Source organism: Hypanus sabinus, chromosome 5 (assembly GCF_030144855.1).
Source record: "Hypanus sabinus isolate sHypSab1 chromosome 5, sHypSab1.hap1, whole genome shotgun sequence".
Classification (NCBI taxonomy): Eukaryota; Metazoa; Chordata; class Chondrichthyes; order Myliobatiformes; family Dasyatidae; genus Hypanus; species Hypanus sabinus.
The window spans coordinates 132946601-132959309 of NC_082710.1; the positions used below are offsets into that span (position 1 = coordinate 132946601).

General features: G+C 42.1%; 1 protein-coding gene across 1 annotated transcript in view; it reads right to left on the minus strand.

The window, feature by feature from the left end:
- uchl3 (ubiquitin carboxyl-terminal esterase L3 (ubiquitin thiolesterase)) overlaps positions 1 to 12709 on the minus strand; it is a 67296-nt gene that overhangs the window by 19212 nt on the left and 35375 nt on the right. Inside the window, exon 6 of the mRNA XM_059970414.1 lies at positions 3809 to 3884. Coding sequence (XP_059826397.1) covers positions 3809 to 3884 — 76 coding nt within the window. The remainder of the gene's footprint in view (positions 1 to 3808; positions 3885 to 12709) is intronic.

Consider the following 12709-nt stretch of genomic DNA (forward strand, 5'->3'; position numbering starts at 1 on the left):
ACCTCCCTTACCTTCCTGCCTATCCTTCCATATTACTTGATTTCTTTGGCTAGTTAATTCCCGATCCTCACCATCCAGCCCATAAATCATACCCCTTTATACCGATTTGTGCCATACGTTCACTGACCTTGTTTCGAATACTACGGGCATTCAGATAAAGGGCCCTTTCACTCATTGTGTTTTTAAAATCTAGTTATCTTTGTCTCTTTTGCATATGACTCTTCTACACTCCACACTTACTTTTCTCTTTTAAACCTTTGCTTTTACTTTATCTTTTTCCATACTTCTCTCTTTTCCTTTATCCATACTTCTCCAATTTGTTCTCCAACCTACCCCCTGCTATTTAGTTTAAAGCCCTAATTATGCAAATTGCCTCGATCCAAGCCCCAGCATGGTTTAGGTGGAGCCCGTCCCATTGGTGCACTCTCTCCTCCCCCAATAATGGTGTGTTTTCCATGAATTCAAACCCACTTCCCCCCACCAATCCTTGAGCCAGGCATTTAACTCTAATCTTCTTGATCCATTTTGCACATGGTTCAGGTTGTAATCCAGAGATTACCACCTGAACCGTGTGCTTTTTAATTTAGTCCCTAGCTGCTCAAATTCCCTCAGCAGAACCTCTTTCCTTGTTCCACCTATGTTGTTGATACCCATATGGACCACAACAGCTGGATCTCTCCCCACTCCCCCCCAGGAAATTCCTCTGCAAGTGAGATAAGATGTCGCTAACCTGGGTCCAGGCAGGAAACACAGCCTTCAGGATGCACTAACCCTACAACAGAGAACTTTGTCCATTCCTCTGACTCTACTGTCCCCAATTACATTTCCCTTCTCTCCATCCTCTTGAATGGCTCCCTGAACCACAGTGTCATAGTTAGGATGCTCATTCTTCCTACAGCCCACCCTCTCTTCCACGCAGAGAGCAAGAATCTCAGACCTGTTGGGCAAGCTCAATGGCTGAGGCACCTTCAGCACCATCTATTGGATCCCACTCTCTGCCTCACTCACAGTCACACCCTCTTGTCCCTGACCACAGACCGAATTTGAGGCAGCTAATCTAATGGGTGTGCCTGCCTCCTGAAACAGAGAATCCAGGTGACTCTCCTCTTCCCTGATGCGTCAGTGTTTGAAACGGAGATTCCAGGTCATCACCTTTGAGCCTGAGTTCCTCGAGCAGCCAACACTTGCTGCAGATAGTCATAAAAGCACGCAGACATGGTCAAGAGGTTCACTTGTAATTCAGACCAAGCATCAGGATGCGAAAAGAAACGTGATCTAAGTGACTGATTGTTGGTGTCATGCAGGGTGGTTTGAGTATCTCCAACTGTGATCTTCAAGGACTTTCATGCATAACAGTCTCAAGAGTTTACAGAAAATGGCACAAACAACAAAATAACATCCAGTGAGTTGCAGGGCTGTGGTATCTCCGAATGTACAACACATTGAACCTTGAAATAAATGGGCTACAACAGCAAAAGATCACGAATATGCACTTAATGGCAACTTTATTTGGTAATTTAACAATTTACATCAAATGAGTAATGGTGTGAACAAAATCATAGGTCAATTCACCATATACTCTCCAAAATCTACAGGCCAACGGCATTAAACCCTTTGTCAAGGTCACCAACTGACCAGTTGCGTTAAATGGACTTGATCCAATTACGAGTCCCCTTTACTCAACAGACTATGAGCTAGCTGTAAAACATGAGCAAAAACTGACAGGTGCTTTGTAATATACCTTGTGGAAACTTAGTGTCCTTATGTAATACAATATACAATTCAGATCTTTGTTTTAAAATGGATGTGTTTTATTCAGGCATGGGTAGTGAATGCCAGTACGTTTCACTCATCTATAATTGAGAAGATGAGGAATGACCATTGTAGGGTGAAGATACTCTTACAGAGCTTCTAGGTGAAGAGTTCTACTACTTTAACTACCTGATAACCAACAGTGAGTCCAACTCATGAGTCCAGTTTGCACTCCCTTGCACTGTTCTCCCCATTCACAGGGTTTGACAAAGTTTTCACTGATCTAGCAACGAATTCAAACCATTTTCTAACAAAAAGATTCTAGGTTACCAACATCAGTAATCAATACAAAAGATCATAAACATGAAAAATTATGCTAGAGCTATACTTGTGATACAACCAACTACAGTCCTTTGGCATAGCTAATTGGTCATGGATTGGAGGGAACTCAATATTGATTAGGAAATCTGAAGAATAGATACAGAATGTGGCACCTCATTTCTATGACAGAATGGACAAGACTGGATGGGGGAGGGGTTAGGTTGCAATTGGAAACACAAGAAAGAGGAAAGACAGAGGGAAGAAAAATAATTTTGCATCTGGATTGCCTTTTAATAAAAAAAAAGTTAGCATTGTAATGAATTTTTAAAGAGGTAAAATAAAAAGTGAGTGAATAGTATTGGACATGTCACTCACAACCAGAAATATCAGTGCAACAGTTCGACAATTAACAATTGTTTTCAATAAAGCAAGTGCTTGACTAATTTTAACCTGTTCAAACATGTAAACTAACAACTAAGTTTGTGTTTTGTGACATTCCTACGTCTTGACTTCCAATGGTTGACACCCAAATATTGTGGCCACTACCTGCTTGAAACACATTTCTTATTTAAGAGGCGAATCTTTACAATTAGTAAACTCAAGGAATTAGTCTACAAAACAGTTGAAAACTGCACGGAAGTAATTCCAGTCCTTGATGAAGGGTCTTGTCCCAAAATGTCGACTGGTTACACGTTTCCATAGATGCTTCCTGGCCTGCTGAGTTCCTCCAGTATTTTGTATGCGTGGTCTGAAAATGCTTGCCTAGTTATGTTTCCAACTTAGTTAGCAATGCAATTCAGAAGTGTTCCTAAAGGGTTGGCCACACAGCATTTGATAAGATGATCACCAAGTTTGCCTGTGATAAAAGTTACCTAATAAAAGGTTGGGTCATTCATAGTTGAGAGCCCTGATTTTTCAGTTCAAAGCCAGCAGTCACCAGGTGGTAGGTGAGAAATTCCAGTGATCCAAATTCTTGGAACTAAATTGTTGCCCAACATACTGCTCTATTATCTTGCTGTTGCGAAATGCAATTTGTGATGCAGGGTTGAAAATTTCCAACTTTTCCTAATCTAATGAACTAAAGAAGAAATCTGCTTCTGGACTTGTAAAACAATCAGAAATAGAGAAAAGACGCTCAACACCACCCCCCTCCGACACCCCTATGCCTGCACTAGCTCTTTGAAAGGACTGGCCAATCACCCACACCTTCTCACCCTTCATGTAGTGCATTTCAGCTCATCAATTTGTAAACAAAAGGCCATTCCACCTCTGGACATTTTGCCAATCAGTTTTGAAGGGCATCCTCTGGTTGTTGACATGTCATTGGGAAAGTGGTCCCCAGTTTATGTAAAAACCTTCACGATTTAAACCTTCTCTGCTTCAAATACAAAGTACATCTGCAGTATCCCTTCTGTTCCTCCATGAGCTAAAAGTCTGCAAGCTGAGTACCAGTCCTGCAAATCCCATTTCCCCCCCTCACCAATGCCCTGCAATCTTGAAAATATTATTTTAAAATTAATAAACAATACACTTTCCAAAAAGTGACTCAGCCTTCAATGCATTGAAATGCAACCATGTACTTCTTGCTGACTTTGCTTTGGGCAATATTTAATGAGAGAAACCTGTTGCTTTATTTTCAGTAGTTAAAAGGAAGTTATAAAGTCGATGAACAGAACAGTATTTGAACTGATGGGTCAACCTTAGTTTTATTTTCCACTAAAGAAGATGCACTTACCCAGTTCATACAGATGTCCATCAACATTTACAAAGCTTATAAAATGCAAGTCGACTTTCTCATCTATACCCGGAGCCTGAAAGACAACAACATTGATAAAACAAAATTAGAAACTTTTAAAACATCTTGATGTTACAGTAATGTCGTACACAGCCAGCTGCAGTGACCTTGCTCTCAAAACATTTATTCTATCTATATATAATACAGGAAAGATATATACCATAAGATCTATGACATTTAAAGAAAATAAGTGTTTAAAAAGTACCGGAGTTCATTGAGTAGTCTGTGAATAAATAAAGTGGATTTTAGTTAATTGGGGCACATCAGGACCAATGCCCAATTAAGCTGCTGCCCCAAATATCAAAAGTTTCATGGAAATAGTGAAAAAGTTAAAACTACCATTAAACTGAGTAACATATTAAGTATTTAAATGAAATACAGAACAAATTAGAACACTATCCATACCACCACAGCACTATAAAACTGTATTTTCCCAATAGTTATTGGTCGAAGAAGTCAACAATTGTACGTAGTTTTTGATTGAATGTAAATTAACAAGATCAGAGCAGACACCTAGTGTAGATAATGACTGCCTTCTGCATTCTCCAAATCTCCATTTTCATTATAACATTCAAGGTGACTGTTGATACCTTCCAATCCTTCACCGGTCCTAACTAGTTGAATTAGTGAAATCGTTTCATTGTCACTTCCAGTCGTTTCTGGTGCCTTCAAGCCCGAATCGCAGTGAGCAAAATAGTTTTGAATTGTCTCATTGCTTATTTCTCACCGACTTTCAATGACAAAGACCACTGCTTTTTGAACACAAACGCATGCGACTGAAGCGATTTAAACATCGATCACTCTAACGAGCATACAAGTGCACGTGACTGACTCTAGTTGAGAAACTGTTGGGCAAAAATCCAGTCCCAATTAAGTGACAGTGTCCCAAATAAATGGCTGACCCAACTGATTGACAGCTCAATTAACTGAAATCCACTCTACAATACTAGTCACATAAAGTGACTGTCAGTAGGTACTTGGGGAGGTTCCACAAGATTTAGGAGAAAGGACGTCACCCAGTGGTAATGTCATGTTTTGATGAAGCATGAGTTGTGAGTCACTTTGGTCTTTTGGCAAGGATGCAATTCCATAAGTAAGCTCATTCCTCCTCTTAGGAGAATTCTCCAATACAAGGTTCAAACATATAGGGACTTTATTTTCTGCAACTTAGAAGGGAAAATTTCATTGATACAAATGCTTAGTTGTTTAACAGAGCAAATGCCAAAAATCTTCTTCCATAATCTGAAAGGGTGAAAGCAAGTCACCTCAGATTTGGTAGCAGGTATTTCAATTGCAGAACTTTGGAATTTTCTATCCCAGTTCAGTCGCTGGACACACTGAAGACTATCTAATTGATAAATATGACCACAGCAATGGAAAAAATGGAAATAAAATAAATAACATCAGATAGCAGACGCACCTAAAAGTGACACGTCAATCTAATAAAAACGAGAGAACATGTCCGATCAGGATAGCTAAATTCAGCAAAGCTTAATTGGGCAGAGAACATGCATCAAAATAACTTGTAAAAAATATATATTTAATTGTATTTTAAAAGCCTCTTAAAAGGTGAATGGTGAAGAATTGTTGGCATGAAAGAAATGCTGAATACGTACCCATTTCCTGAACTGAGCTCTCGGACAAAAACAAAACACCTCAACAACTACAACGTGCTCATCTCTGGCTACATTAATGCAGGACCTTCATTTCAGCGAATACAGATAATGACGTGCCATTAGCTGTAGCAGTCTGAGCTGTACTCAATGAGTCATTTCAAGATTTGAACCTTTAACTGTGCATGTCTGTTCACCTGAAGCAGCCATCTGATTTGCTCAGTGAAAAGTCGCCAGGTGGCAAAATTTCAAATTGTCTTAGATTTACTTTTCTGCATCAGTAGTTAACATAGTCATAGAGTTGTACAGCATGGAAACACAGGCCCTTCAGCCTAACTTGTCCATAACCGTCACAACGCACATCTAATCTAGGCCCAATTACCTGTGTTTGACCCATATCCCTCTAAAACTTTTTCTGTGTACCTATCAAACCGCCTTTTAAATGTTGTTATTTTGTCTCTCTCAGCCACTTCTACCGGCAGCTCCAATATACTGTATATGCCACTTCCTGTTTTTTAAAAAAAAGCTTCTCTTCAGGTTCCGATTGTAGTAATGCTCAGTGAAAATGATGTTAGAAGCTGGGAGGTGGCAGGTGGAAGTGACAAAGGTGCTGAAGATGATGGAATTTGATAGGAGGGGAAGAAGTTGGGCTGAATGGATGTTGTCAGTGCTATACAGAAATCTGGTGCAATGACTGTACTCCATAGTGAAAGGGAGTCCTTTTGGAATAAAAACAATTTGAAAATGCACACGAACCATTACTCAGATGCACTGAGAAATATTCCTCTTGGAGGGTTCCATGATCTTTGTAGCATTGATCAAGGAAGGAGGCTTTTGTAGTGCAATCTACTTTCCTCTACAAACAGACATGGTCACTTTTCAAAACCAACAGATAAGTGTGAGGTGGTTCATTTTGGGAGGTCAAATATGATGGCATAATATAGTATTAATGGTAAGACTTTTGGCAGTGTGGAGGATCAGAGGGATCTTGGGGTCCGAGTCCATAGGACACTCAAAGCTGCTGCACAGGTTGACTCTATGTTTAAGAAAGCATACAGTGCATTGGCCTTCATCAATCATAGGATTGAGTTTAGGAGCTGAGAGGTAATATTACAGCTGAATGGACCCTGGTCAGACCCCACTTTGGAGTACTGTGCTCAGTTCTGGTCACCTCACTATAGGAAGGATGTGAAAACCATAGAAAGGATGCAAAGGAGATTTACAAGGATGTTGCCCCGATTGGGGAGCATGCCTTATGAGAATAGGTTGAGTGAACTCGGCCTTTTTTCCTTGGAGTGACAGAGGATGAGAGGTGACCGGACAGAGGCGTATAAGATGATGAGCGGCATTGATCATGTGGATAGTCAGAGGCTGTTTTTCCAAGGGCTGAAATGGCTAGCACGGTGAGGGCACAGTTTTAAGGTGCTTGGAAATAGGTACAGAGGAGATGTCAGGGGTAAGTTGTTTTTTTTAAAAAATGCAGAGAGTGGTGAGTGCAGGGAATGGGCTGCCGGCGACGGTGGTGGAGGTGGAAACGATAGGGTCTTTTAAGAGATTCCTGGACAGGTACATGGAGCTCAGAAAAGCAGAGGGCTATAGGTAACCCTAAGTGATTTCTCAGGTAAGGACATGCTTGGCACAGCTTTGCGGGCTGAAGGGCCTGTATTGTGCTGTAGGTTTTCTACGTTTATGCAACATACTCAGAATGCTGGAGGGGTAGCATAACTGCATAGCGGTTAGTGCAACACTATTACAGCTCCAAGACTTGGGTTTAATTCTACCGCTGTCTGCTGAGAGACTGTATGCGTTTCCGCCGGGTGATCTGGTTCTCTCCCACATTCTAAAGACACAAGGTCTGGTAGGTTAAGTGGTCACATGGGTACATTTGGGCAGCATGGGCTCACTGAGTCCTGCCGAAGGGTCTCGGCCTGAAACGTCAACTCTACTTTCTTCCCCATAGACACTGCCTGGTCTGCTGAGATCCCCCAGCATTTTGTGTGCGTTCTCGGATTTCCAGCCCCTGCAGGTGTTTTCTTGTTTGTGATTGAGTCGGAAGGGCCTGTTACTGTGATGCATCTCTAAATAATTCAGCACATCAGGCAGCATCTATGGAGGGGAATAAGTATTATAAATTCAGGTGTACAAGCTGACCCAGAGTATAAGCCGACCCCCCACTTTCAAGGTTAAAAAAGTGACTTTTTCATGTTACTTTTGTATAAGCTGACCCCTTTTGTAGAGGTTTTTGATTTAACCATAAAAGATCACAAGATCTCACATGCCGGTACTCAGCTTTGCTGGATCCGGAACCTGGAAATTTTGTGAACCAGTACCTGCTAAGAAAACAGGCCGACACATTGTAGAGCGTTACAGGTGAATTCTTAGTAAATAAATCAGGGAGGGAACTTTTGGATTAGGTTTCCAAAGGAAAAGAATTCTCTGAAAGCTAACCCCTATGAAACCATTTAGCGCCCATCGTAATCTTGTTAAAACACAACACGGGGTGGCGGGATCAGTACGTATACTCAGTATTGAGTTTGCGACCACCATGTACAAAAGATTAAAACAAATGTGATATGATGCTGGCTTCAATTTGAAGATTGTTGATTCTGCTAAATAAACAAATAATTCTGCAGCTGCTAAGAAGTTTAGTGTAAACGAGAAACAAATGAGAGAGTGGAGAAAGGCAGAGGACATGCTGAGGGAAATGGGAAAGAAGAAATGTGCAAACCACGGGAAAACATGCCAGTGGCCAGAACTGGAAGAAAAAGCGAATCACCAGTGATCGTCTGGAGACATTGTTACCAGAGAAATGATTCGAGTTCAAGCGTTGAAATGGGATGAAAAAAACCGTGAGGCCAGTGAAAATTTCAAAGCTATGCGAAGCTGGTGCACCCGATTTATGAATAGACATGATCCTGTGTTGAGACAAAAAACAAAGATTGCTCAGAAAATTCCCGCGGGGTGTTGTTGTTTACGTTCAAGAACCCTGCTGATGGACGAAGCGGGTTAAAGAGGTGCAGCGTCAACATCCCGAAGGTGTCAGGAAGGAAAAGTCGCTACTTGTCTGGGACATGTTCAAGGCGCACTTGTCAGGTGAGACAAAAGCAGCTCTGAAAGCTGAAAATAAGGACATTGCAGTCATTGCAGACATTGCAGTGGTTCAATGTTCATGCTCCAGCCTCTAGATGTGAATTTAAACAAACCATTCAAAGAATTCATGCATTGACAGTGGAGTGAACTTGACCAAAAAACAGCCAATAAATACAACCTATTTTCTATTAGTCCTGATGAAGGGTCTCGGCCCGAAACGTCACCAGTGCTTCTCCTTATAGATGCTGCCTGGCCTGCTGTGTTCCACCAGCATTTTGTGTGTGTTGTTTGAATTTCCAGCATCTGCAGATTTCCTTGTGTTTGCTGTTTTCCATGTATTTGGTTTCCAAAGTTGGCACCCTCTGCATAAGCTGACCCCCTAATTTTAGGACCAAAATTTAGGGCCAAATTCTCCGCTTATACACTGGAATTTACGGTAGTTGAGGTTTTGGGCTGAGACCCTTCATCAGCACTGGAAAGGAAGGGGGCAGAAGCCAGAATAATTACAAAGCACGACATAGACGCTGCTTGACTTGCTGAGTTCCTCAAGGATTTTGTGCATGTTGCTCAAGGTTTCCAGCATATGCAGAATCTCTTGTGTTTAGGTTAATTTTATGAAGAAACCTTCCCAATTTAGCAAGAACTACCGTAAATTCCGGACTATAAGCCGCTACTTTTTTCCCACGCTTTGAACACTGCATCAACACTGTGGCCTATACTATGGTGCGGCTAATGCATGTTTTTTTTTCATGCCGCCAAAAACATTTTGCCTCGTAACAGTAGACCAATAAAATTGATGAGTAGTTCACAGAGGTCCAATGAAATTGTACGATAAATCAAGCGCACTTTCACAATTTACATTTCACAATGTAAATCAGTTATTTGTACTCACCCTCATCAACATGGAAAACACTCGAAGAAACGCATATGATGCAGCTTTTAAGTTAAAGGCGATCAATCTGGTGGTTGAAGAAGGAAATCGAGCTGCTGCACATAATCTTGGCATAAATGAATCGATGTTGAGACGGTGGAGACGCCAGCGTGAAGAACTGAGTTAATGCAAAAAGACGACAAAAGCTTTTGGAGGTAATCATAGCAGATGGCCCGAACTTGAAAACTTTCTTGAAGACTGGGTTAACACACAGAGAGTAGGCGGCCGCGGTGTTTCCACCGTGCAGATCAGACTGAAGGCTAAAGCAATCGCCACCAAAATGAAAATCGAAGATTTTAGAGGTGGGCCATCGTGGTGTTTTAGATTTATGAGACGACAAGGCCTGTCCGTCAGGGTACGCACGACTCTGTGTCAGCAGCTCCCTCCTGACACCACGAGGAAAAACTTGCTAACTTCCGCACATTCACTCAAACAAAGATAGCGGAGAATTCCATCGGGCCAGATGATATCATAAATATGGATGAAGTACCTTTGACGTTTGACCTGCCTCTCACTCGGACTGTTAATAAAAAAGGTGACTCGTCCATCACACTGAAAACAAGTGGCCATGAGAGAACGCATTTTACTTGTGTTCTGAGCTGCACAGCATCCGGACTAAAGCTTCCACTGATGGTGATTTTTTAAGTGGCTGACAATGAAAGTTCAGTGAAAGCTGCCATCAAGAGTACAAACTCAATTCCAGCTGTGATTCCTGGGGGCACCACGAAGTATTTGCAGCCACTGGACATCAGCGTGAACCGGGCATTTAAAGTGGCGCTGCGCGTTGAGTGGGAGGCTTGGATGACGAGCAGCGAGAAATCCTTTACCAAAACAGGACGCATGCGAAGAGCATCTTTAACTCAAGTCTGCCAGTGGATCCTAAATGCGTGGAGCCGTGTCACAACATCCACCATCACCAATGGGTTTCGAAAGGCTGGACTGCTGCGTGATGAAGAGGACCGCGTGCGCTCAAGTGAGAGCGACAACAAAGAGACTGAAGTGAGTGACGCGATCCTTAGGTTTTATTCAATTCGGACACTGAAGAAGAGGACTTTGATGCTTTTAGTGCGCAGGAGGAAGATGAAGAAGGCGATCAATAACTTTTCCTGGTAGGCTGCTGTATATATATTTTTTTTACCAGTCGTTAGGAGATATTGGAATGTTGTTCGTGCACCGTTCAGTAAAAAAGTATACGCAACGTGTGTTACCGATACGTATGTATATTTAAAAGTAGCTGTGTTACAGGCACTGTTTGAAAAAAATCATTTGCAATATATATTTGTTTATGTTACCATATGGATTTAATTAAAAGTTAAAAAATCCTCACGTGTAATATCTTTCGTGTAAATATCTCATATTACAACGTGGGACACCTGCGGCTTAAAATCCGGTGCAGCTTATACAAGTACAAAATTGATTTTCTTTCTAAAATTAGAGCGTGTGGCTTTTAATCAGGTGCGCTCTGTAGTCCGGAATCTACAGTATTCATATACATATATAATATACATTGTTGCCTGAATGAGTGGGGAGTGGCTTTACTCTCCAATGAACAATTTAAAAGCAAGAGAAGACAACAAACACACATTCCAAAACACATAAAGCTGGCCAAACATTTCATTTGCTGCTGCTCAGAGACAAGAATACTGAGCCTAGAGCCCAGAGGTGGCAATAAGATGGAAGACAGAAATTGCCATCGAGGCTTCATCCATAGCCACAGACTAGGCCTTGCCATGAATGGGCAAGTCACCTGATTAATCACATAAGACACTTCTAGATATGAACACCAGATAACACTTGCCTTCAAATATCCAGGTTTGAAAAAGAACATGAACGTGGGTGGGATAATAAAGAAAATGTGGGGTCTTGAGGAATGCAAGTTGGGCACATTTGCAAATGCATCAAGCTTTACTCTTTAGGTAACAGTCGAGTGTTTGGGGGGTGGAACTGGAGGTCAAAAATGGCACTGTACAAATACAAGCCCTCCTTCTCATTCACTAGTTTTACCCTGACTTGACAGACACGCAGACATACTTTATTGATCCCAAGGGAAATTGGGTTTCGTTACAGTCACACCAACCAAGAATAGTGTAGAAATACAGCGATCTAAAACCATAAATAAATAATAATAGGTAAATTATGCCAAGTGGAAATAAGTCCAGGACCAGCCTATTGGCTCAGGGTGTCTGACACTCCAAGGGAGGAGTTGTAAAGTTTGATGGCCACAGGCAGGCATGACTTCCTATGACGCTCAGTGTTGCATCGCGGTGGAATGAGTCTCTGGCTGAATGTACTCCCGTGCCTAACCAGTACATTATGGAGTGGATGGGAGACATTGTCCAAGATGGCATGCAACTTGGACAGCATCCTCTTTTCAGGCACCAACGCAGAGTCCAGTTCCACCCCCACAACATCACTGGCCTTACGAATGAGTTTGTTGATTCTGTTGGTGTCTGCTACCCTCAGCCTGCTGCCCCAGCACACAACAACAAACATGATAGCACTGGCCACCACAGACTCGTAGAACATCCTCAGCATTGTCCGGCAGATGTTAAAGGACCTCAGTCTCCTCAGGAAGTAGAGATGGCTCTGACCCTTCTTGTAGACAGCCTCAGTGTTCTTTGACCAGTCCAGTTTATTGTCCATTCGTATCCCCGAGTATTTGTAATCCTCCACTATGTTCACATTGACCCCTTGGATGGAAACAGGGGTCACCGGTACCTTAGCCCTCCTCAGGTCCACCACCAGCTCCTTAGTCTTTTTCACATTAAGATGCAGAATATTCTGCTCGCACCATGTGACAAAGTTTCCCACCGTAGCCCTGTACTCAGCCTCATCTCCCTTGCTGATGCATCCAACTATGGACTTGTATAGAAACAAGTCATACAACAACTATGGAAGTTAGTTACTATCCACCAGACAACATGAACAGCGATTTCTCCAACTTCCGGTAATGTCGCCCCCTCGCTTTATCATTCCCATTCCCCTTTCTCACCTTTATCTGCCCTTCACCTCTCTGGTGGTACTCTTCCTTTTCTTTCTTCCATAACCTTCCGTCTTCTATCAGACTCCCCCTTCTCCAGCCCTGTACCTCTTCCAATCAACTTCCCGGCTCTTTACGTCACCCCTCTCCCACCCAGTTTCACTCATCACCTTGTGTTTCTCATCTCCTGCCCACACCTCCTAACCCTGACTCCTCATCTTTTTTTC